The 24,972-nt window shown below is 55.0% G+C and overlaps 1 protein-coding gene across 2 annotated transcripts; it reads left to right on the top strand.

The window, feature by feature from the left end:
- Nucleotides 1-47: 47 nt before the first annotated feature.
- On the top strand, nucleotides 48-24,906 carry CLASRP (CLK4 associating serine/arginine rich protein). Of its 2 annotated transcripts, none has more exons than XR_002139463.3 (21): nucleotides 48-138; nucleotides 1,149-1,276; nucleotides 8,367-8,464; nucleotides 8,985-9,086; nucleotides 9,290-9,369; nucleotides 11,554-11,638; nucleotides 12,854-13,002; nucleotides 13,824-13,920; nucleotides 14,919-14,997; nucleotides 15,082-15,155; nucleotides 16,268-16,309; nucleotides 18,791-19,006; nucleotides 19,122-19,409; nucleotides 21,113-21,376; nucleotides 21,691-21,734; nucleotides 22,073-22,133; nucleotides 22,348-22,406; nucleotides 22,485-22,531; nucleotides 24,035-24,117; nucleotides 24,470-24,494; nucleotides 24,758-24,906. XR_002139463.3 is itself a non-coding variant. In XM_019754892.3 (21 exons), exons 2-21 carry the CDS (start codon nucleotides 1,178-1,180, stop codon nucleotides 24,798-24,800), a joined length of 2,031 nt encoding a protein of 676 aa, XP_019610451.1. In that variant the 5' UTR covers nucleotides 48-138; nucleotides 1,149-1,177; the 3' UTR covers nucleotides 24,801-24,906. The 2 variants fall into 2 exon arrangements, 1 of the variants encoding a protein (XP_019610451.1); XM_019754892.3 differs by having other exon boundaries at nucleotides 21,691-21,730.
- The last annotated feature ends 66 nt before the right edge of the window (nucleotides 24,907-24,972 follow it).

Raw genomic sequence — 24,972 nt, 5'->3', positions numbered from 1 at the left:
CTCCAGGCCCCGCCCTCCCCTCGCGTTAGCGGAAGTGCGCTCTGCCACTCTCCACCCCTCCTCCTTCGCGCGTCCTCCCACTTCCGCTTCCGGTGCGGGACGCGCGCGAGCGCAGCGGTGGCAGGCGGCGACGGGCCGGTGAGTGCAGACGGCGGGCCCCGATCTCCTGGCCTTGGGGTGGCATCAGCCCAGCTTCGCCCTTGCCTCGGCCCCTCCCCAGGCTGCTGTGAACCTCTGTTCGGCTGCGGCCCTGAGGGCCGCCCACCCCACACATCTTGCGGCCTGCGGGGCCTCAGGCCGCGCCCCTGCCCCCGCGGTGGGCCGGAACTCGCCGGGTTCGACCCGGCCACTGGCCACAGGTCCCGCCCCCTTGTCAAAAAAACAGCCCGAACCCTCAGGCGGAGGCAGGGTCCTGGAGTCATTTCCAAACCCCCGGGCTTCGTCCCTGTCCACTAGCCTTGGCCCTAAACTCAACCCACCCCCTCCAGTCTGCCAGCTCCTCCTCCTTCAGCCTCTGCTCCCCTTTTTACGCCCCCCTCCCGCCCCATTCAGATTCCTTCTTTAGACTTCAGCCCCGTTCTAGTCTTTTCTTACTGCCCTCCCCCATGTCCCCCCTCCCTCAGGCGGCGGCGTCCTCCATCCACGCCCTTCATCTGCCCTCGAACTCCATCTCTATGCCACTACTCTCTACCCATAAAGTGTTGAGTTCTCCTTTTCCTACCCCCGCCTTCATCTGCATCCCCTACAACCCACCTCCATCCCCACGGAAGACCCCCGGTAGGAGCCATTTCAGCTCTTTCCTGTCCCTTGAGCTCCAGGCCCCAGCTGCTCAGGTTCTGCGTCCAGACCTTACTTCAAACTCGTGCTCCTTCCATTCCAAAACCTTTCATCCTTGATTCCAGGTCCTTGAATTCCTTTCCCAGAGATGGATGCTCATCCCAGAATCACCTGGGGGATTTTCAGAATGCCCAAGCTGCTGGCTCAAAGTTGTCAGGGATACGCCTGAGCACCTGGTGCATGGTTCTGCAGCCTCATTGCTTTCCCTGAAGCTGGCGTTTAGGATCAGCTTTGTCACCAACTTAAGTGACTTTGATTCTGCACATATGTTTTTACAGCCCATCTGACATTCCCCTGTCCTCATCCCCCAGGTTGAGGCCTCAGGCCTGGCCTCTCCACCATGTGGCACGAGGCTCGGAAGCATGAGCGGAAGCTTCGAGGCATGATGGTCGACTACAAGAAGAGGGCAGAGCGGCGCCGGGAGTACTATGAAAAGATTGTGAGTAACTGGCTTTTAGTCTGGGGTGGGCGCTCCCCTGCAGGGTGGGGCCCTGGTCATCCTGGTAAAATTTGGCTTTGGAAATATGCCAAGATAAGAGCGCAGTTTCCTCAGGATTACATTCAGTCATCAGTTTATGCATTGGTAAAAACCTGCCCCATTCTGTTCATTAGAGCAAAGAGCAGTTTGGTGTGGCCTCAGCACAGAGCTGGTGTTAGGAGGAAGGTCTGTGTAGTACTCACAGCAGTTCGTATATCACACTGGCCAGCTCTGGAATGTAGTGTGTCTGTCTTACAGCTGTATTCGCAGTGCTCCCAGAGAAGCTCAGCTGTTCTTGAGGTTTGGCTTGGCACCCTGCAGGAGTGCCATCAGTATTCATCAAATGAACGCTGACCACTTCCCTCTCCTGTTTGATACTTCAGTTGCTTTTCGAGAGAGCACACTTGATCCCGTGACCTAAAAGACCCTTATGGTCTAGCCTCCATCAGCCACTCAGCTTCATCCTTGGGTAGCGCCAATGTCCTTTCTTGTGTCTCTACCACCGCAGGGCATTGTGCTTGTAATGCTTTCCCTCACCTGTTTAACTCCTACTTGTCCTTGTGACCCCAGCTTGAAATGGCACTTTAGTATTGGGTTACGTCTTCTGTTTGATGATATTAATATAAACATTTCCATTTGCTACTGCATCACTGCCCCAGCCTCCTCCCTGGTCTCGCAGCCTCCAGTCCTGCTCCCTCCAACCCACCCTCCTCAAAGGGGCCGGAGAGGTTTTTCTAAAACACAAAGCTGACCATGTCCCTCCCTTGCTCAGAACTCCTCCATGGCTCCCTAGTGCCCTTGAGGGAAAACCCAGGCTCCTCACCACAGCCTTCAAGGCCCTGCTGGTCTGGCCTCCCGCACACCACCCTGCTCTGCCTGGTTCCTTTGCTCAAGCCATCTGGTCTCCTCACGACCTAGGCAACGTTCTCTAACACAAAGGATGTATCAAGAGTAGAAGTTTACCTCCCAGAACTATGTAGCCCCCTCTGGCCACAGCGCCTCTGCCTGTGCTCTTCCTGTACCTGGCTAACCTGTCAGATCTCAGTCCGCAGGGAAGTCTTCCCTCATCTCCATCACTCAGTCAGGTGTCCCTGTAAGTGCTGTCATAGCGCCCTGCCCTTTCACCTTTGTGGACTTTAACATACATATCCAGCTCTCTAAGACTGGTGACTAGGTATATTTGGGTCACACTTGCATACCAAGCTCTGGCCCAACAAATTTTGAAAAAATAGATGAACTAAAACAATATTAACAATAACAGTTACGATTTTAATTGATCCTTCTCAGGCACCAGGCTGTGTGAGAAGAGCTTTAGATGAGATGAGTGATTTCTTTGAATCCTCACAGTCACCGTGGGACAGAGGCTGCTGTTATCCTAGGAGAGGAATCTCTGAGGGCTCCTCACTTCCCATGAAGGAACCACTGGGCTAGAGGGAGACCCCGTCTCTGGTGGTGTCAGAATAACTATAATATGACCACAAGGGCAGGGCCTGAGTCTATGTTGGTGATAGTTGAGGCCCCAGCAGTGGGCCAGGAACACAGCCAGTGCCCAGGAATGAATTGCGGCCAAAGACCCAGCGCCTGCTACTTTGGCACATTCTTTCTAGTCCTTTCAGCCACCCTGAGAGGTTGGTATTGATCCTTGTGTTAAAGGTGAGGCTGATAGTAACGGCTAATGCTGTTGAACATTTACGTTTTAATCACTGCTGAGCACTTGATATGCGTCTCTGCTCCATCAAATCCTCACCCCAGCCTAGGAGGTGGCTCTCATTACCTCCGTAGATCAGATGAGCAAACTGAGGCCCAGAGAGTCCGGGCCATAGCAAGAGGGCAGAGCTGGCGTCTTCGCCCTCTCTTAGCTCTTCACCTGGGCTTTCTACTGCAGAAATAGTTCAGAGAGGTGCAGCAACTTGTCCAAGGTAACACAGCCAGGAGGCAGAATGCCAAAATGGTTAGGTCCTTAGAGTTTGGAGTCATAGATCTCTGGGTTCAAATCCCAGCTATTCCACTTAGGGATAGTGTGACTTTGGGAGAGTGACTGTCTCCCTGAGTCTGGTTGTCTGATCTGTATGTGAAGTACTGTAGCATGTAGAATCAGTTCTGGCTGTGAAAAATATAAGCCTAAAACATCAGTGGCTTAAACAAAATAGAAGTTTGTTTCGTTTTCCACAGAGAAGCCCAGAGGTAGCCAGTTCTGCTCAGGGACCATTTTGTTGTTTAGCTATGCATGGCTTCTCTTCCCAGTGTTGTCTCAAGGTGTAAGGGGGCTGCTCAAGCTCTAGCCATCGTCTTCATGCCATCCAGCAGGAATGGAGGAAGAAGGGGAGGAGAAGGGACCAAGGTGCTCAGGCCAATTGTTATATGAGTTTCTAGATGTTTGCATATGATACTTTACCTCATATCCTACTTGTCAGAAAGTAGTCCTTTGGTCACATACAGCTGCAAAGAAGGCTAAGAGGTGTAGACTTTATTCGTTGGCCTTTGTGCCAGATATATTAGGAGTCCTGTTGCTATTGGAGAAGGGGATTGGATGTTGGTTTCCAGTCCACGGTCTGCCACAAGTGGTGATGGCGGTGGTGATGGGGGAACAAGCGTCGTTCCCTCACAGGACCATTGCGGTGTTCAGTGAGATTGGGCGCACAGACCACTGCGTGTGGGTCTGCTCAGGGCAACTTTCTCAGTAAATGCTAGTTCTTATTGTTACTGACGTTGTCCCTACTGCCAGGTAGAGCTGTGATTTGTGACCAGGTCGATGCATGGTGTAGAAGAAAGAAAAGAAGGCTGGAATTGGGTCACTCTGAAGGCCTGGGACTCCAGGCTCTTCTCCTCTTTAGTGGGAAGCTCCTTCAGCTTTTTCCCCTCGGGACAGTGGTGGTGACAAGCCCCTCTCACTAGGGCTGACGGGTAAGAGCTTCAAGAACAAGAACAGTGTCTGTGGGGTGCTTTGCGGTACCAGCCTATACAAGCTGTCATTGTCCCCATACGTGCACGTGGTCAGCATTCGGATCTGAGCCACCAAGCTGTGGACGGTGGCAGTGGCTGGTGGCTGCTTTGAGGAGGGGATGGGCCGCTCTCATGGTCTCTCATCTTATTCTTGGGCCGAGAGAGGAGGCTGTGGAGTGAGTGCTGAAGAAGCTGAGGTAGGCTGAACGGCTTCTCTGGCAGACAGCTGGTGTTCTGCTGCTGATATGTGGACCTTGGTTCTGTCATTGCTCCTGTCCTTGTCAACCTTCTTTTATTATTATTATTATTTCTTTTTTTTCTAAATTGGGCGACAGTGTGTTTTTCCAGAACCCGTCAGCTCCAAGTCAACTTGTTGTTTTTAATCTAGTGGAGGATGCCGCTCACAGTGGCCGATGTGGGAATTGAACCAGCGACCTTGGTGTTATGAGCACTGCACTCTAAACAACTGAGCCAACTGGCCACCCCAACCTTCTTCTTTAATCAGTGGTTTGCATAAAGAAACAGAATGTTGATATGAAAGTGGGAAATAAACAGGTCTCAGGTATCAGTCCCCCATCCCAGTGCTGCCCACTCTAGGTCATCACCATGTGAGACGGTCTGTCTTCCACACTGGACTTGGAGCCGTGAGGGCAGGGCTGGTGCTATCTCAATCACTGCCATGGCCCTAGCACAGAGCCTACACATAGTAGATGCCTGCTTAACAGTGGAATGAATGAATGAAAGACTCCATGAAGAACTCCTGACCCCATCTGTTCCTGGAGGCAGAATAGCCTGTGGTTAACAATGGAATTTAGATCTTGAAGAACTATTTGTTCTCCGTGTTCATTGCAGTGTCATTGAACCATAGCCAAGATGTGAAAACCTTATTGTCTATCGACTGATGAATGGATAAAGAAAACGTATATGTATGCAGTGGAATATTATTCAGCCTTAACAAGGAAGGAAATACTGTTACGTGGAGGAACTGTGAGGACATTATGCCTAGTGAAATAAGTCAGTCACGAAAAGAAACACTGCAAGGTTCCACATACCCCGTTTCCCTGAAAATAAGACCTAGCTGGACAATCAGCTCTAATGTGTCTTTTGGAGCAAAGATTAAGACTGGGTATTATGTTAATTTTTGCTCCAAAAGACGCATTAGAGCTGATTGTCCGGCTAGGTCTTACTTTTGGGGAAAACATGGTATATGAGGTACCTAAAGTAGTCAAATCCTAATTCTGCTTATTACTGATGTGATCTCAAGCAAGTGGGCCTCACCCCTCTGAGCCTCAGTTTCCTCATCTGGAACATGGGGACAAGAGTAGCACCTTTCTCCCATGGTTGAGAAGTTTGAGAAAATGCACATAAAACACTTAGTCAATGCCTGGCTTTTAGTACAGTTAGTTGACTTGTCCAGAATCTCCCAGCGGAGCCAGGTTCTGGACCTAGGTTTTACCCCCAGCCAAGTGCTTTTTCTTTTGTGATGCCAGCACTGCCAGTGGCTTCCCAGTACCTGCCAAAGTCCATCCTGCCCAGAGTCTTGGCTGTGAGAACTGGGCATTTGGCCTGAAGCAGCCTCAGGAGTGTGAGGAGGGTCTTGGCCTTAGACTTGGCCAGTGGCTGTCAAGGGACTGAGAAGCTGTGCGGCCTGAGAGGAGGAAACGAGGGAGACGGGTGAGGTGCAGGGTAAGGAGTTAGATTCCAGTAGCGCCCCCCCCCCCCCCGCCAGCCCCTGTGGCCTTGGGGGTATCCCCCCTCCACTTGGTCAGGTATGAAATGAGGACAGTAATGGCCCAGCTCCTGGCACATAGAGAATGCAGGATAGACAGTGGCCCGATACCAGCAGTGGCCATTGCTGAGTGTCGTCCTCAGCGCCTTGCAGTGGCAGGGGCTCCTGCTTATCTTATGGCTGGGGTTGGTGTGGGAGATGGCGAGGAAGTGCAGGATCTCGGAAACCTGATATTGTGGGGTTTTCCTGGGGGGCTCATTCTCCTCACCTGTCATGAGTGTTCCTGAGTGCCTGCTGTGGCCCAAACCGTTCCAGGCCCTGGGGATACAACAGTGAACAGAGATCCCTGCCCAGGGGAAGTGAAGTGTGGCAGACAGGTGATCGGTGAATGTGAGGGGTACACTCGGGTGGTGGTAGGTACTCTGAAGCAAACAGTGGGTCAGGGAGACAGAGGAAATGAGGGCTTGTGGGGTGAGCTATTTAGATAGAGTTGACCAGGACGGCTTCTAGAAGATCTGACAAAATTGAAGGGACAACCATGCGTGAGTGTGTTGCAGGCTGAGGGCAGAGCAAACGTAAAGGTCCTGAGCGGAGCATGGGGCAGACGGGCTGCGTGGAGCAGAGCTGGGAGAAGGTAGAGAGGCTCTAAGCAGGGGAACACAGCCTAATAGGTTTTAGCAGAACCCCCTGACCACCGCGTGGAGAACGGAGTGCAGAGGGGGACGGTCGCAGCAGGGGCCCTAGAGGAGGCTGCCGTGTGGTCCCAGTGAGAGGAGGTGCTGGCTGGAAGGGAGTAGCGGTGGGCAGGGGTTGGGTGCTGGGAGGTGCTGCCTAAGCCTGCCCAGGCTTTAATACTGGGCCCTCCGACATGGCACGTAGCTGGAGTGCAGCCAGGGCCCGCGCGTGGGGTGCTCGGCATGGAGCTGCTGCTGCTGCTGCCAGATCGGCTCCTTTCCTGCCACCGTGACGGTGCCTCGGAATTGTGAGCCCCACACGAGGGCTCAGGCCTGAGGGGCGTAGACTCGGGGACATTCTCCTCCATGTTAGTAACTTCTTTTTTAAAGCAGCTTTTTTGAGATACAATTCGCATACCACACACTACTCATTTCATGTGTACAGTTAAGTGGTTTTCAGTATATTTAAGTTGTGCAACCGTCACCACAGTCTAATTTTAGAAAATTTCACGACCTCAAGAAGAAACCCTGTACCCATTAGCAATCAGTCATCCTTCCCCTCCCCAAACTTCCCAGCCCGGGATAACCACTATTCTGCTTTCTGTCTCTGGATTTGCCTGTTCTGAACATTTCACATAAATGGGATCATACAACGTATGGCCTTTTGTGTCTGACTTCCTTCAGCGAGCGTAGTGTTCTGGGAGTTCACCTGTGTTGTAGCGTCAGGGTTCAGTGCTTCATTCCTTTTTATGCCAAATGATATTCCATTGTCTGCATGCACTACATTTTATCTGTCAGCCTCTGATGGCCATTTCGATGGTGTCTACCTTTTGGTTCCTGTGAATGATGCTGCTGTGAATGTTTGTATACCGCGTTTCCCCAAAAATAAGACCTAGCCGGGCAGTCAGCTCTAATGCAAAAATTAATGTAAGACCCGGTCTTATTTTGCTATAAGACCTGGTTAGACTAGAATAGAATAGAATAATTATAATAAATACCGGGTCTTATACTAATTTTTGCTCCAAAAGATGCATTAGAGCTGATTGTCACGCTAGGTCTTATTTCTGGGGAAACACGGTACAAGTATTTGAGTATCTGTTTTCAGTTCTATTAGGTGTCTACCTATGAGTGGAATTGCTGGGTCACGTGGTCATTTTTTGTTTAACTTTTTGAAGAACCTAATTTCTCCACATTCTTGTCAATACTTGTGAGTGTCTGTCCTTTCCGTTTTAGCCGTCCTACTGAGTGCACAGTGGTGTCTGTGGTTCTGACTAGTATTTCCCTGATGACCAGTGACACTGATCATCTTTTCCTGTACTTGTCAGTCCTGGGGTCTTAGAGGCTGGCCCAGGCCGAAGTGCTCACACCTGGCTCTGAATGAGTGGCCCTGGGGTGGGTGGGGCTTGAAGAGTTGGGGGGTAATATTTTAGGAAGGGAGGGCCTGGTACTGGCTCTGCAGGAGATTGGGCCAGCTCAGAGCTCCTTGCCACCACCTCGAGAGGAAACCCTTCCCTCGTTCCCAGAGGTTGGGTGGCCCCCGTTAGTGCTGCCACCCCGCCGCACCTGTGCAGGTTAGTTCACCTCTGAGGTATGGCCTGCCTGACAGCAGAGGTGAGTTCACTGCTGAACTTGGTTGTGGTGGGGGTTGGTGGGCAAGGTTTGCAATTCATTTGGGAGGTGACCTCCGTCCTGTCCACACTTGCAGAAGAAGGACCCAGCCCAGTTCCTGCAGGTACATGGCCGAGCTTGCAAGGTACACCTGGATTCTGCAGTTGCCCTGGCTGCAGAGAGCCCTGTTAACATGTAAGACTGAGTTTGGGGGGCTAGGTAGTGTCTGTGACTGAGTGTTGGGGTCAGAAGGGACCTGGGGTATGTAGAGATCTTTGGGGACTCAGATAGGCAAGGTGTGGGCTGCATGGGAAAGTGACAGTCACCAGCTAAGGAGAGCCAACAAGGGCTGGGATAGAGGCCCCAGGGAGCAGTGGTGGTTGGAAGACTTAGAGGGGAATGGGTGGGGCCGGGGCCAGCGTCAGAGGCCAAAGCAAAGCAGGGAGTAGGTGGCAGGAGGGGATGTTTCAGGTACTGGGGCTTGGCAAATGGCTCCTGGGACCTGGTTCAAGTTCCCTGCTCTGGCCTTGTTTCCGAGAAATACTCAGGCCCGCTATTCAGGCAGGTTTGCAGTTTGAGGGAGTGAGAGATGGAGGGAAGGGGCGTGGGGTTCAGCGGGCTGAGGGCCAGGCTCCCAAGCTTGAGGTGGCGGGGAACAGGTGTGTCCTGGGCAGTGGGGACCCTAAGCGCCTTGCACCCCTGCTCCCCACTTCAGGATGCCCTGGCAGGGGGACACCAACAACATGATTGACCGCTTTGATGTCCGTGCCCACCTGGACCACATCCCTGACTACACGCCCCCACTGCTCACCACCATGTAAGCTGCCTCCCCCAGGGCTTGCCAGGCGGGCAGTCTGACCCTGGCCTGTGCCACCTTCCTGGAAAGGAAGAAGGTGTGCAATTGGGGAGCACCCCATCCCGTCATCCCCCAGTCTGAGCTGGGCCCCTCATACCCCCTCCTGCTCACTTGGGGTGGGATCTGCCCTCATTCTAATCCCAAGACCTTGACCTCTGCCAAAGCTCCCCAGAACAGGAATCAGACGAGCGGAAATGTAACTACGAGCGCTACCGAGGCCTGGTGCAGAACGACTTCGCCGGCAGTGAGTGATCTGGGGTGCGGGCAGTGGTCTGGGGGTCGGGGGTCCCTAGAGACTGGAAGACCTAGACAAGTTTGGGAAGACAAGTTGTCTCCTGGTGCTTTCTGCTAAGGGGCCCTGGGCTTGGTCCCAGCTCTGTCCCTCTTGGGACCTCCACCTCTGAAATGGGTACAGGAGGTGCCTGCTGAACGAGATCGTCCTGCCAAGGTCGCTTCCACGTCCCAGGCCACCTGACTCTGTAGTCTTGTTTCTTTAAAAAATTGGGGAAAATTGGAATGACACATTTTTTCCCCCATCTGTATGTTTCCCCTGGCTGCGTGGGTCATTGTCAGCTCTGAAGAGGAAATCGCTCCTTGTTTTAAACAATTATTTAAACAGACTTGGATAGTTTGCCAAGCTTTCATATATGTCCAGTATTGTTCTCCAAGCCAGCGCCGTTGCCACTTCCCTGCTCGGCTTTGCCCGGGGAGTTTCGGACCCTGGCAGACGTGGGCTTTTTTGTCTGTGTTATCTCATTACATTTGCACAAGCACCCAGCAAGGCAGGGAAGGGCCCCACTTTACAGATGAGGGTGGTGAGGCTCGGGTTGCGGGATACTGTCCATGGAGCTGCAGTTCTCACCCTGCCCTTAACCAGTGCTGCCACCTGAGGGCCAGCTCGCACTCTACCTCACCTCCCAGGGACATGGAGCCTCCGCTTCCTGGGTTTCCCTGTGGAGTTAGAGGAGGAGGGGCCACACGAGTCCCTTGGCCTGGTGGGTCTTCGTCTCCTCCCTCCCTCTGGGCCTCAGCTTTTCTATCTGTAAAACAAGGTAGATGGGCTGGGCGAGCTGGGAGGTGACACAGTCTGGCCTTCCCGGGCTCCAGCAGCCATCCCCGAGAAGGGTGGTAATGATGGGTTCTGTCCCACGGGATGTTTGTGAGGGTTCTGAGAGGGGTGTATAAAGCCCTGGCACCGAGCCTGGCATAGTCAGCTTTCCCTGTGGATTCGCTCTTCCTATAGTTCTTTGTTTCGAAGTTAGACATTTTAGCATCTCTGAAATCCAAGATTGCCCAAATTCTAGCAATCAGCAAGGCCTTAGCATCAGGGCAATTCATCATCGCTGACAACCATTGTGGTTTTTGCCTTCACCCAGAGCCATACGGATTCTTGGTGATGGAGTCAGGGTTTCCCTTTGTTCTGTCTGACTGTATTCATTCACTCATTCCCACAATTCCTGAGCACCTGTGGGGTGTCAGGCAATTCTGGGATCTGGGGTCTAGTGCGGGAGAAGGCAGCATCCATATAACCATGAAAGTGGGTGCTGATTGCAAACTAACGCAATGTTAGGATCGTGTTGTTCTGTGAGGTGCTCGACCGACCAACCGATCGATCTAGGGTCAGTGAAGAGTGGATAGGAGCTCCCTGCTGAGGAGAGAACAGCCCTGTTGGGAAGGGGGCGGCACCCTGGGGGAACAGAGGCAAGGCATAATTGGTGGGAGCACGGAGAGCGAGGCAGCTTGTGTGACAGGTCAGCAGGGTCTCTCCCCTGGGGCTTCGTACACTACGAGCAGGAGCTGGCATGGCTGCTGGAGCCAGGGAAGGCCAGACTGTGCCACTTCCCGGCTCGCCAGGCCCGTCTACCTTTCTTTCCAGATAGAAAAGCTGAGGCCCACAGAGGGAAGGGGACTTGCCCAGGTCCCACAGTGAGTCGGGGTGAGATCAGGGAAGGCTCTGGTGCACTGCTGTGCCCCACATGGTGGGTATTGTGGGTGATCAAGAGCGCCGATTTCTCCCAACCACACTTAATTTAACCTGAACCACAGAGAGGCACACAGTGGAGTGGCCCATTGCAGTCCAGCACTCAGGATGGGTTTGTAGTTCTGAAGTGTCCAGCCAGAGGCCTCCCTAACAGTGATAAAGTAGCAGTGCCCAAGTACCAAGCACTCACTGCCAGTGGTCCTGATTTACTGAAAAGGAAACTGAGGCATAGAGCAGTGAAGTCTCTTGACCAGGGTCACGTGGTGAGTCATTGGTATAGCCAGGACCCTACCACACACAGTTTGTGATTATCTGGAAATAGGTAACTGCTCATGACCGCGCTTGAGTTGTACCCACCCTCCTACCCCCACTGCGTTCTTGTGTCCCCCCCTGAAGTCCCAGCGTCCCCAGCCCCCTGTGACCCGCGTGCCTCTTGCCTTGCCACAGTCTCAGAGGAGCAGTGCCTGTACCAGATCTACATTGACGAGTTGTACGGAGGCCTCCAGAGACCCAGTGAGGACGAGAAAAAGAAGTGAGTCAGGGTCTGGGACACGGCGGGTTAGGAGAGGCAGGAGGACTGGGAGCCCGACCAGGACGTGGCCTCATCCATCCTGTCCCCCTGGGTCTCCCCAGAGCTGGGGCCGGTGCTCAGCACACAGTAGGTGCTCACCTAATGTTTAGAGGAGGAAGCAGCGGCCCGAGGGGAAAGGTTGTAAAACCTTTTACAGTTTTCAGACTTGCAGAATGGTGGGAGGTACAGTTAAGAGAGCAGGCTCTGCGCAGATACAGGCCTGGGTTCAAATCCTGCCTGTGAGGACGTCCCTCTCTGTGCCTTTGGGGTGCTCCTCTGTAAGATGGGGCCAGCAGGAGGCCTTTCTGCATGGAGTGGCGAGGATGGCAGGAGATGGGGCTTGTGAAGTGCTTGTCCTGTGCCTGCCGTGCAGTAAGCTTGCAGTCAGCAGCCGCTGATGGCACTGGAGATGGGCTTCTCACGGCTGTGCCCTTTGAGGAATGGCTGGGGGTGCGGGGCCTTACCCTGGATCAGGGAGATCCCCACGTCCTTCTCGGAAGAGCAGCAGTCGGGCAGTCTCGCTTATCTCTCCACCAAGTCTTTGCACTTGCTGTTCCCTCTGCTAGGGGTGGCCTTCCCCTCCTCCAGGGCAACTGCCATCCCTCCTATTTGGCAGTCACCTGGCGCCTTGACTCCTTCCCCTCTGCTGCTGAGCGTCCCCCTCATGAGCCTAATGCTTGCTGCTTCTCTCCATCTGGAGAGTTTTCTCGGATGTGACTGCAATCCTCATCCAAGAGCACACTTTTAGGATGAGATTGGCACTGGGAAGGCAGCGGGGAATACTGACTAAATTCAGCAGCAGACACGCGCTCGGCCCCTGTTCTGCTCTGGGCCAAGCTTAGCCGCAGTGTTACCCGAGATAAGTCTGGGCACTGCCCTCACGGGACTGTGGTAGAGGGAGACCGACCTGACAGGAATGACCCAACATGGGCAGGGCCGGGAGCTCAGAACCATGGAAGGTCTTGGCTGGCGGGGGTTGGGGCGGTGGGGCGGCTTCCTTAAAGAGGAGGTATTGGAGCTGGGCTTGGAGGAAGAAGGAGAAGTTGGTGGGAGGTGAGCGCAGAAGGTTCCAGGCTTAAGGCCTGGAGGTGAGGGCGCATGGAACTCAAGAGGCTGGTTGGTGTGCAGTGTCCTCTCCCATGGCACTGCCCTGGCTCATGGGCTCCCCCGTCCCAGGCTGGCAGAAAAGAAGGCTTCCATTGGCTACACCTATGAGGACAGCACGGTGGCCGAGGTAGAGAAGGTGGCGGAGAAGCCGGAGGAGGAGGAGTCACCGGCCGAGGAGGAGAGCAACTCGGACGAAGATGAGGTCATCCCCGACATCGGTGGGGTCCCCTCGCTGCCCTCCCCACCCATCCCGCAGTCCCTGGGCATCGTTTTGTGTCTCGTCCCTCACCCTCTGTGGGGTGCCCCGTGCTCACGAGCCCCGTCTCTCCCTCCCCTGCTCCAGGGCACGCCAGCCTTTGCTCTCCTCCGTCTCACTCATGTGCTGTTCCTGGCTCCCCTCTGTCCTTTCATTTCTAGGACGCTGCTTTATGATACTGGCTCCGTTCTCTTGCGCTTGGGTTGGCCTCCGTCTCTCCCTCCCCTTCTCTTTCTCTGCCCTCTGGAAAACAAGTATTCATCTAGTTATAGAGCCATTCCTCACCCCCCTGCTGGTCCCCTTCCTCAGTACGCAGCCATCCAGCCATCCACCATCTCTCCCTCCTCTCATCCCAGCCCTCAGCCAGCTGGTGACTTCCACGCACATGTGGAAAGCGTCCATCCCACTTCCACTTCTGCATCATGCATCCAGCTCCTAGACACTTGCGACCCACGCCCCTGCCTCCACCCACCCTGTTGGTCCCGAGTACTCTTCCCTCTTCCTTCACTCCCCCCACACGCCTTGCTCATACATCCCCACTGCTCGCTTGTTTGGGAACTCATTCATCGCATCACCTGCCCACCCCACCCCCACCATTTATTGTGTCCACTTCTGGCCAAGCCCTGGGCCAGCCTGGGGACGCCGAGATGAGCTGACTCGTTCCCTTCCAACAGAGGCCTCCAGTCTGGTGGGCGCCCCCCGTCCCTACCTTCCAGGGCACTGCCCTCTTCTCCCTGTCCTCTGGCTTGGCTTTGACCCCTGACAGCCTTTCTCTTGGTGCAGACGTGGAGGTGGACGTGGACGAACTGAACCAGGAGCAGGTGGCAGATCTCAACAAACAGGCCACAACCTATGGCATGGCTGACGGTGACTTCGTCAGGTGAGGCCTGCTGGCTGACCCCCTTGCCACCCGACATGGCATCTCTGTCCTTCCACTTGATACTAACAGCCACCCCATTCCTGAGCACTTGTGTGCCTGGCCCTGCGCCAAGGGCTGTACACACAGGCTTCTCTGTTCATGGGCCGGGGCCTTATAACCTGGCTTCACCTGGGCAGAAATTGCTACACCCAGCCCCGGGGTGACCTGTGGTGATCTGATGGGATGACGCTCCTGGGCTTGGTGGACAGCGCCCTCTAGTGGAGAGGCTTCGTTCACTGGGTCATTCCCTTGCTTGGCTGGTTGAGCCTCTACCCTGCATCACACCCTGTGCAGAGCACACAGAGTGGCCCCAACTAACAGGACAGTGAGTCGGAATCTGAATCCCAGGTCTGAACACAGCACCCTCGGTTCAGAACCCTCTGTGGCTCCCACCTCACTCAGTAGCAGCCAGTGTCCTCATCATAAGATCTCAGCTGTCTGGTCCTCTGCGTGTCCACCCACACACTCCCCCCCTGCCCAGTCTCATGGCTTCCTTTCTCCTCAGGTGCCCGAGGCCCCACCGAGCCTCCGGGCCACTCTGTGCTGTGAGCTCCACCAGCATCTGTGCAGCTTACTCCTCAGCTGTTGTCAGCTGTCACTGCCTCGTGGCTTCCCTGACTCCCTGCTGAAAGCTGCTGCAGCTTCTCCCTGTTCCCTGGCACTTCCTTTCCCCCTCCGTGATTTATTTTGCCGTCCAGGTGTTCACCATCTAACATACCATGTGTTTCATTACCATGGTCATTGTCTGTCTTCTCCCCAGAATGTAAGCCCATGAGGATGAGGCCTTTTTTTTTCTTATTTTTTTCTCTTTTTCTTTCTATACTGAATCTCCAATACCTAAAATAATACCTGGCATGCCGTAGGTGCTCAGGGCTGCATGATTGAGGCCCTTACCTCCTGCAATGACTCTGCCTCTGGCCTGCCCCCTACTCCTGCGTGACCCTTATCCCTCCCTTCAGGATGCTCCGGAAGGACAAGGAGGAGGCAGAGGCCATCAAACATGCCAAGGCCCTTGAGGAGGAGAAGGCCATGTACTCGGTGAGGGCTGGACCGGCCGGGGAGGGGGCAGGAGTGTGCTCTCCTTCCGCCTCCCTTACCAGCCTGGTCCCCACCCTGCTCCAGGGCCGTCGCTCCCGGCGCCAGCGGAGGGAATTCCGGGAGAAGCGGCTGAGGGGCCGTAAAATCAGCCCACCCAGGTAGGTTGGGCTTGCCTCCGGACCCTCAGAGTCTGGGGGAGAGGTCTGGGGCTCAGGAAGACTCTTTGGGAGCAGACTTGTGTTTTGCGGAGGGAGTCCTAGTGGGGTAGTGAATAAGGAAGTTTTAGAGGTAGAAACTGGCCCTGAGGGGTATGGACGCCCTGCCCTGCCAGCCATTCTCACTCTGCTGGTCTCAGGGTCCCTGCCAGGCTCCCTAGGAGCCAGTGGGAGGTGGTGAAAGGTGGCTGGAAGAGTTGAGGTGTGGGGGCTGCTTGGCCGTTTCCTCGCTGTCAGAGTTCGGGCAGGTGACTGCCTCTCTCAAGCTTCAGTTTCCTCCTTTGGAAAAGGGGTACTGTTACCCCCAGGAGAGGGGCCATGTTAGTGCCCACCTTGAGGTCTTAGGCTGGTTTGGATGAGGCTGGCTGGTGTGGTGCGGAGAGCCTGTCTGCCACAGCCTCTGAGGCCAGGTGGCCCCAGGCAAACCCAGGCCTCTTTTTACCACATCTGTTCTGCTCAAGGAGAGCGACTGAGGCCTAAACGACTTGTGGGTTCAGAGTTTGGTGTGGGGTCTGGAAAATGTTCACTAGAGAGTCACACTGGTTCTTACTGTCGTCGTCATCTTCATGGAGGCGCAGGTCACTATAATGTGGAAAAGCACCAGCTTGGGGCCATGTGACCTGGGTTGGAATCCCAGCTCCTTCATTTGTGAGCTGTGTGACTGTGCAAGTATCATCTAAGACATGTTAGTTCTTCTAATTTTATCGTCATCATCATTGATAAGCCAGGACCCAGTTAGCAGAACCGGGAGTGTGGAATGAGAGGAGGGACATTTCTAGTCAGGGGTCCACCGACCAAGCAGGACCAAGGCTGCTGAAGTCCTTGCTGCTCAGGGTCAGGATGGGCTGGGCCATTGTTTGGGGGGTGGGGTTGAGGTTCAGGCTTTGGGCAGATCTGTGGTGGGGTATGCAGAGGGATGAGGGCAGGGCCCATAACGTGGCGGCAGCCCTCTCGTTACTGTGCCCAGTGCCTGGCCTTGGGCGCCCAGGTTGGGCCCAATTCCATGCCGGCTCAGATCCCAAACCCCAACTTGTCCCACCCCATTCTCTCCATAGCTATGCCCGCCGAGACAGTCCCACCTATGACCCCTATAAACGGTGAGTTCCCCAGGGCCCCAGGAAACAGCAGCCACCAAACCCCTTAATGGAGGGTGGTGAGGAGGGGTTGGGGGCGGCTACCCTGTAGGGCGCCCTGAGCTCATGGACAGGGTGATGTATCCTGGGGGTCTTAGTACATGGTGTCAGCTGTGGGTCTGAATCATTTTTTTGTTTTCCAGAATGTTGGCCCATTTTCCCATTTTTTTTCTTTATACGTGAACCTTCTTTAATTTTCTGATCTAATCACAATGGAGTCTTGTGTTAAAAATGACCAAAGATGGCAGAAATGTGTGACTTAGAAATTGAAAGTCTCTTTAATCTGAACTCCCAGAAATAAGCAATGAGAACTAACAGGCACAAGTGGCCAGACCATGCACACGTGTCTTCTGGCTGTGGCAGTGGTTGGGGAGGGGCTGTGAGGGTGGACATACCTCAGTCTGACCCATCTTCCTCTTGAGAATGGGGTCGGAGGGACCTGCCCCAGAGGCTCTTGGGAGGATATGTAACGCGAGGCATGTACACCTTTTGGTGAGGCGTCTGGCTCAGTACATGGGAGCTAAGAAGGCTGTGAGGCCCTTTCTTTTACAAAAAAGGCTTTGTACCACACTTAATGTGTTAGAACTTGCTTCCCCCACACACACACTTGACATGCGAGGTGTGCTAAAACAATATGGTGAATGTTTAAATTATTTTTTTTGTTTTGTTTTTAAAGATTTTATTGGGGAAGGGGAACAGGACTTTATTGGGGAACAGTGTACTTCCAGGACTTTTTCCAAGTCAAGTTGTTGTCCTTTCAATCTTAATTGTGGAAGGTGCAGCTCAGCTCCGGGTCCATTTGCCGTTGTTAGTTGCAGGGGGCACAGCCCACTATCCCTTGCAGGAGTCGAGGAGTCAAACCAGTAACCTTGTGGTTGAGAGGACGTGCTCCAACCAACTGAGCTATCGGGAGCTGAGCGGCAGCTCATTGACTTCATTCTAGTTGCGGAGGGTGCAGCTCGCTGGCCCATGTGGGAATCAAACCAGCAGCCCAGTTGCCCAGAGCTCGTGCTGTAACCAACTGAACCACCCATCTACCCTGAATGTTTAAATTAAAAAAAAAAAATTATTACAGTAAAAGACAAATTGCCATTAATCCCCCTCAAAATACTCCCCCTCTCTTTGAACACACTCATCTCGTCATTCTTGACACTTTTTTTTTCTTTTCTTTTTAAAAATTTTATTGGGGAATATTGGGGAACTGTGTTTTTCTAGGACCCATCAGCTCCATCTCCATGTCAAGTCGTTGTTTTCAATCTAGTTGTAGAGGGCGCAGCTCACTGGCCCATGTGGGAATTGAAACAGCAACCTGTGCTCTAACCATTGAGCCAACCAGCCACCCACCAGTGGTTCAGCTCCAAGCTCAAGCCCATGTGGGAATCGAACCAGCGACCTTGGTGTTATGAGCACTGCGCTCTAACCATTGAGCCAACTGGCTGCCCTCTTGCCACTTTCTGAAGCAATTCTGGAAGTCCTCTTTTGTGAGTGTCTTTAGTTGCACTGTCATAGCTACCTCGATGTCCTGAATTGATCCAAAATGTTTTCCTTTCATGGTCAATTTTACTTTGTTAAAGAGCCAGAAGTCACATGGTGCCAGAGCCGGTGAATAAGGTGGATGAGGACACACCGTAATTTTATTTGACAGAAATTGCCGTACCAGAAGCAACGTGTGATACAGAGCCTTTTCATTGTGATCAAAACATACGGTGAATGCTGCTGCCGAGCACCAGCAAATGGAAAGGCAGGGATCTTCAATACAGGAAGCAGCACGTCTGACCTTAGTAACAGTGTGAGTGTGACAGGTTTCACCTTATTCAGTGCAGTCAGTCGGGTGTGAGCTACAGTTGAGAGAAGGTGTGTTTTAAAGCGTGTTGTAAATCACCCTCCATCATGACAACGCTCCATGTCGCACATGGCTCCTGGTACGGCAGTTTCTGTCAGATGAAAACATTGCATGTGTCCTCATCAACCTTATTCACCAGATCTGGCCCCGTGCAACTTCTGGTTTTTTAATCAAACACAAAAAAGGACTTCTAGAGCTGCTTCAGAAAGTGACAAGAATGATGGGATAAGTGTGTTTGAAGCAAGGTCGAGTATTTTGAGGGGGATTAATGGCAGTATGTCTTTTACTGTAATAATTTTATTTAAACATTCACCATATATTTTCATCACAGCTCATATATTGAGAAATTCTTCCATGTTAAATACAGACATCTGCTCGTCCCTTTTTCACAGCCACCTGAAGTCAGTACAGTTCTCTGTCCCTCTCTTTCCTGGCTATTTCGAGAAGTGCCTGGTCATGAAGCAGATGTGTCCCTGGGCTGTGTCCCTGGGTGCTAGGTGGCTGGTGCCAGGTCTTCTTGTTTCTGTTGCTCTGAGTGCATGTCCTTGGCTGGCAGACAGGCTCGAGGAGCCTGGTGACTGAGCACCCTACCTGCTCTGTAGGTCGCCCTCGGAATCCAGCTCGGAGTCTCGTTCCCGCTCGCGCTCCCCGACCCCGGGCCGGGAGGAGAAGATCACGTTCATCACCAGTTTTGGGGGCAGCGACGAGGAGGCAGCTGCGGCTGCGGCAGCAGCAGCTGCATCAGGGGCCACCCCAGGGAAGCCCCCCGCGCCCCCCCAGCCCGGCGGCCCCGCACCGGGACGTAATGCCAGTGCCCGGTCGGTAACGCTCACGCCGCCTGCCCTACACCCTGGCCACCGTGGGGGGGACGCGGGGGCAGGGGAGGGTCACGACCCTAGCTGGTGCTGACTGGCCCCCGTGCCCCGCCTGCAGCCGCCGCTCCTCCTCCTCCTCCTCCTCCTCTTCTGCCTCGAGGACCTCCAGTTCCCGCTCCAGCTCCCGCTCCAGCTCCCGCTCCCGTCGCGGCGGAGGCTACTACCGTTCTGGCCGCCACGCACGCTCCCGCTCCCGTTCCTGGTCCCGCTCTCGCTCCCGCTCTCGGCGTTATTCTCGGTCCCGAAGCCGTGGCCGCCGGCACTCAGGTGGGGGCTCTCGAGACGGACACCGCTACTCCCGCTCACCCACCCGGCGTGGTGGGTATGGACCCCGGCGCAGAAGCAGGTATGTGTGGCCTGGTGCACATGGTGGGTGAGGGGCATGGGGGTGGCCTGGGCCCTGAGGTCAGCGAGACCAGGAAGCGTTTGGTGTGCGTGGGAGGTGTGCGCACTCTGTGCGGGAACTTCGAGCATGGAGACACGGGGGGAACACAGCCGCCGAGCTCAGGGACACAGTGGGGACAGGTGACTGAGCCGCTCTTCTCACAGGGAGTTCCTGGGCTGAGGGTAGAGAGGTGCGTGTACTCGAGGGTGTCCTGTGCTTTGCAGTAGGCCCTGCCTTTAGTGCTGGGGCGCTCCATGGGGAGGGGGCCAGAAAAATTATGGCAGCCCTTTGCGGGGGAGGCAGACAGCGTCAGAGATAAAGCATGTGCGGACTGGAACATTATTCTTGTGTGTCCTGTTACCCTGTGGGTCCGGGGCTCAGCTTGGGCCGCCTCTGGGTGAGAGAGAGCATGGCCCATGCACCTGTCTGGGTGTAAATTCTGGCCCTGCTAGTGAACTTGCAGGGCCTCGTTTCTTCATCTGTGAAATAGAGATTAGTGTCCCCTTCGAGTCATTGTGAGAGTGTGACAAGTAAATCCATGTAAGTGTTTAGTGTTTACACAATAGCCGAGTACTTGGGAAGGGCTGTTACTGTCAGCATTGTTGCCTGTGTTACTATTGCGTGCATCGCAGCGTCAGCTACCTGCAGGGTCTGGCAGGCAAAATAGAGGAGCCAGGTGAACTAGGGAGCACACACCCCATCCATCGGGGCTATTGGCTACTCAGTGCCAGGCCTGGTGTTGCCCAGTCTTCTGATTTCTCAAGAGAAGTTGAGTCTGGATTTTTAAAGGGCAGCTCTTGTTTTCTCAATAGTGCTGACAAATTTGAACTTTGTGAAAATACAGGACGGGGATCACATATATGGTGCTGGAAAGAGAACTGATTCTGGGTGGTGAACACGCAGTGTGATACATAGATGATGTAATACAGAATTGTGCAGCTGAAGTCTATGTAACTTTACCAACAATTGTCACCCCAATAAACTTTCATAAAAACAAACAAACAAACAAACAAACAAACACCTGGGACAGCCCCAACAGAATCCGTGTGGGGCCCGGGTTTGGCTTCCAGGCCATTCCCTGTAGGCTGACTCAGGGCGGCAGTAGGAGAAAGGCTGGGGGAGGGGGTCTGGTCACATCTCGAAAGCCGGCCTTAAGGTGAGCCCTAGCTGAGGAGCCCTGGCGTCCCGAGCAGAGAGGATGGGGTGCTTGTCCCCAGACTGGGTCCTGTGGGTCTGCTCCAGCCTGGTGGGGCGATGGGTGATCCCCACGGGTGTGAGACCCTGGGCCCCGGCAAGGTGAGGAGGGGATCAGGGTGTAAATGAGGCCACACCTCCTGGGTGCCCAGAGCTGGGCACAGCGTGTACAGGGGGGAGCTGATCAGCCAGGTCTTGCCCTCAGAGGTCACCTCCCAGGGAGGTGGGTGAATGGAAGTCTAGTGAGTTTTAAGGTGGTTGTATCTAGAGGGTGGTCTCTGTTTAGACTGAGCGAGGCCAGGGAGCAGCGGGAGCTATTTCTGCAGGAAAGGAGCTGGGGGGAAGTGGAGTCACACCCAGATCAATCTCAGGGTCTCGAAGGAGGACTGATGATTGGAGCTGAATGGGCGTATGTGTGAATGGGGTCCCTGGAGCCTCACAGCTGTCCTCCTGCCCTGCCGCACCCCCAGGAGCCGCTCTCGCTCGGGGGACTGGTACAGGCGGGGCGGCCGGGGTCCCCGGCACCACAGCAGTAGCCACAGCCACAGCAGCTGGTCCCTCAGCCCGTCACGCAGTCGCAGCCTCACTCGGAGCCGTAGCCCCAGCCCAAGCCCCACTCCCAGCCGCAGCCCCAGCCGCAGCCGCAGCCACAGCCAGAGTCACTCGCCATCACCCCCAAGGGAGAAGCCGTCCAGGCCAGCAGCGTCCCCTGCTGTGGGCGAGAAGCTGAAAAAGTAAGCAGAAGCCGGAGGGGGGAAGAGGATTGTCAGCCTAGGTGGGGGATGAACTTCACTGTTCTCTTTTTGAAGGGAACGTGTTCTTGCCCCAGAAGTCTGAGGACACAGCCCTGACCTGGGAGGTGGGCCTGAGGAGTTGTGGCCTTGCCTTAGATGATGGCTTAGAGGGGGTCATGGGTCTGTCCTAAGGGATCTGACAGTGACTGTGTACCTCCTTGGGGGCATCTGAGGCCCATGGCCTTGAGACTCTGGTCTAAGCGGAGTGCTGAGACTGTGGGGTCAGAAGTGGCAGTGTCCTTTCCTCCTACCAGGACCGAACCTGCCGCTGGTAAAGAGACAGGAGCTGCCAAAGTCAGTAAGAATTTGGAACTCCCCCGTCTTACTCCCGCCAGCAGCAGTGCCCGAGAGCTGGGCCCGGTGGGCCTGCAGGGGGGCCCGGGTGGGTCGGGAGATCCAGCCCCGGGGATGGAGGGGGGCTAGGAGGACTCTACCCTCATGAGGTCCGTGTCCCCCTCCCCTCCTCACTGTCCATCAGGCCTCCATCTGTCCCTGGGCCTCCAGACCCTCATGGCGGGTGTCCACAGCCAGCTCCTCCCCATATTCCCCTGCAAGTCCCAGGCTCTTGGATAAGGTGGGCTGTGGGAGCTCTGGGACACCCACCCGCCTCTCCCGCCTCTTCTCCCCCTTCCCCAGCCCAAGCTGACACCGCAGGAGAAGCTGAAGCTGAGGATGCAGAAGGCACTAAACAGGCAGTGTATGTACCCCTGTCTGTCCCCCAAGCCTTCCAAGCTCCCCCTCTTCCAGCTGGCCCTGGGGAGGCACTTTGGCAAAGAGGGGTGTGCACACCGCTCTGCTGCCGCCATGCTGAGGGCCTTGGCGGGCAGGTTGGCCCTCTGGGCTCGGCTTCCACATGGGAAGGGGAGCTCTTGCGGGCACCCCTCAGCCACCGTGTCCCTCCCTCCCCACAGTCAAGGCGGATAAGAAGGCTGCTCAGGAGAAGATGATACAGCAGGAGCATGAGCGGCAGGTAAGGGTGGAGAGGGTGGGGCTCCGGTGGGGTGTGGGGTGCCGGCTGGGCCAGCCCTCATTGCCGCCTCTGCTGCAGGAGCGGGAAGATGAGCTTCGTGCCATGGCTCGCAAGATCCGTATGAAGTAAGCCGGACCCCACTCCCTGCATCGTCTGGGCTGCCCGCTCTGGGTGGATGGAAGTTAGAGCCCTTACCTGGCCCTCAGTCTCCCCCCTCCATCCACAGCTTACTCCAGTGCCAGCCTCCAATGCACATCATCTTTGCTGTTCTCCTGGCGCAGCAGGCTCTTCCCCATCCCCCCTGGTTCCCTCCCTCACTCCACTGAGTGGGTGTGGGTGGGGGGGTGTCTCCCTGACCACCTGTCTAGAGTGGCACCCCAAAACACTCTGTCCTCCAGCTCTGCTCTGTTTGCTTCATAGCAGTCACCCCCGCCTGGCGTGCACTGTCTGTGTTTTGTTTGCTCGCTTATTGTTGGTGTCCCCACTGAGAGGCCCGGTCTGGCTGCTGGTCTGCTGTGTGCTCAGCTCCTAGAACACTGAGGCGGTGCTCTGTTTGTTGAAGGGCTGAACTCAAGCCAGCCCCGTGGCTGGTCTGGTCCGGTGCTGGGAGTCGGCTCCTTGTCTCTCCCCTCTACTCTTCTGGTATCTTCCACTGCAGCGCTGAGTAGCTGGGAGCCTGGGGCAGACTGAGGTCCAGTGCCAGCTCTGTCTGACTGTGTGGCTCTGGGGTGGGCATTCGGACTCTTGGTGCTGACTTCACCAGATAGCTGGGGATTAGTGCCCAGAAAGCCTCAGACCCCCCGGGGTCACACTGGAAGGTGCTCCAGTGGGGGGGGCGGGGCAGGACTGTGTCACCTGTTAACTCATTTCTGGTTCCACCCTGTACTTGCTGTGGGTCCTTGGACAAGCAGCTTAACCCTTCAGAGCCAGGACTCCTTTCTCTGTGAGATAGACGTACGAGTCATATGCGCCTGCCTCGGCGGGATCCTCCTGTAAGACTGCCAGTATGGTGCCTGGCACGTGGGAAGGCCCGATGCCCACTGTCAGTGCTGTTAGTCGTTGCCATCGTTCATTGCACATGCTTTGTGTGTTGGGCTTCCGCGCATGCTGTGCGCTTCCACTAGGAGGCAGGGGGCAGAGTGTCCATGGACTCAGTGTCATGCTCGGTCACCTGGGTTCTGATCCCTCCTCTGCCACCCACCAGCTGTGGGCCTTTCTCTTGTCTGAGCCTCACTTTGGAGTAGTTGTCAGACTTCAGCCTGATGAGGGTCGGAGGCCCCCAGTAAGCGTCCTTGGTGTTGCAAATGCTGGTTATTCTGACAAAGACCAATTAAGCACTTAGCGTGTAAGTCCCTGTGTGCTGTACTGAGTGGGACAGGAAATGATCCAACTGTCCAGCCCTCCTTTCCGTTGGTTCATAGCAAGGCCAGCTGAGATCGGGGTCCCGACTCTGCCTAGCCAGCATCTGCTCGGAGCTCAGTGTCCTCATTTCCAAGTGGGGGTGGTTTGCTGTTCCAGTGAGCCTAGGATGTGCAAGCACCTTCCCTGGGCAGGTGACCCAGCCAGCCCTGAGTTCAGTGTGCTGGGCCGCATGCTCACCCCTCCGGGGTTGCCTCCTGTTCCTGCAGGGAGCGGGAACGCCGAGAGAAGGAGAGAGAAGAATGGGAACGCCAGTACAGCAGGCAGAGCCGCTCGCCCTCCCCCCGTTACAGTGAGTGTCCCCGTGGTCACAGGGTCAGAAAAGCAGGGCTGGAGGCTATGGGGCATTAAAAAAAAGAACATCAAAACCGGTTACAAAAAACCATGGTACGTTTTCATGTTAGCAGCCTTCCCTAAATTAAAACTTAAGACCTGAGTACGCATGCACACACGGTGTTTCTTCAGTCACAAGGGAACTGCAGGAATGAGAAGAAATGCTCGTTCCCAATACATTGGTGTGGGCCGGGGCTGCTGCTCGACGAGCCCATGTAGCCTCGGCTGGAGACACCCCGGAAGTCTAGCCCTGCAGCTGGCTCCTGGGTCCGGGGGTTTGGCTTTGTCCTCAGCTCCTCCTTTCATTCCAGGTCGAGAATACAGCTCTTCCCGAAGGTAAGCAAGCCAGCCCTCGAAGATCAGCTTGTCCTGTGGTGGGAGGCCCAGCCCGAGTCCTGCATCCCCACCCTGCAGCCTCTTGTTGGAGCAGCTGCCTTCTCCCTTGGGAACCTCCCTCCTCCACAGCTGACTCCAACCGCTGAAGCCCTAGTGGTCCCCAAGCTTGTCCGTGCATGTGTATGTGTGTGTACACATGCACATAGCAGGGTTCCCAGCGTCCTGCCCAACCCTCATGGGGCCCCTCCCCTTTCTCTTTCCAGGCGTTCAAGGTCCAGATCCCGAAGCCCCCATTACCGACATTAGGCAGAAGTGGTGGGGTGAGGGGATGGGGGGGGCAAGGGCTCAAGCTGTGATGCTGCTGGTTTTGTTCTCTAACAAAATAAAATCAAACGTTATTTAATTCCCTTCACCTGGCCTCCGTGTCGTCCATGTGGTGGGTGTAGGGCTCCCAAACCCCAGTGCCCATCGGCCAGCA

Source organism: Rhinolophus sinicus, chromosome 8 (genome assembly GCF_057876585.1).
Source record: "Rhinolophus sinicus isolate RSI-liver-muscle chromosome 8, RSI-T2T, whole genome shotgun sequence".
Taxonomy (NCBI): Eukaryota; Metazoa; Chordata; class Mammalia; order Chiroptera; family Rhinolophidae; genus Rhinolophus; species Rhinolophus sinicus.
Note: the sequence above shows the minus strand (reverse complement) of the source record. Positions and strands in the feature narration are given on the sequence as shown.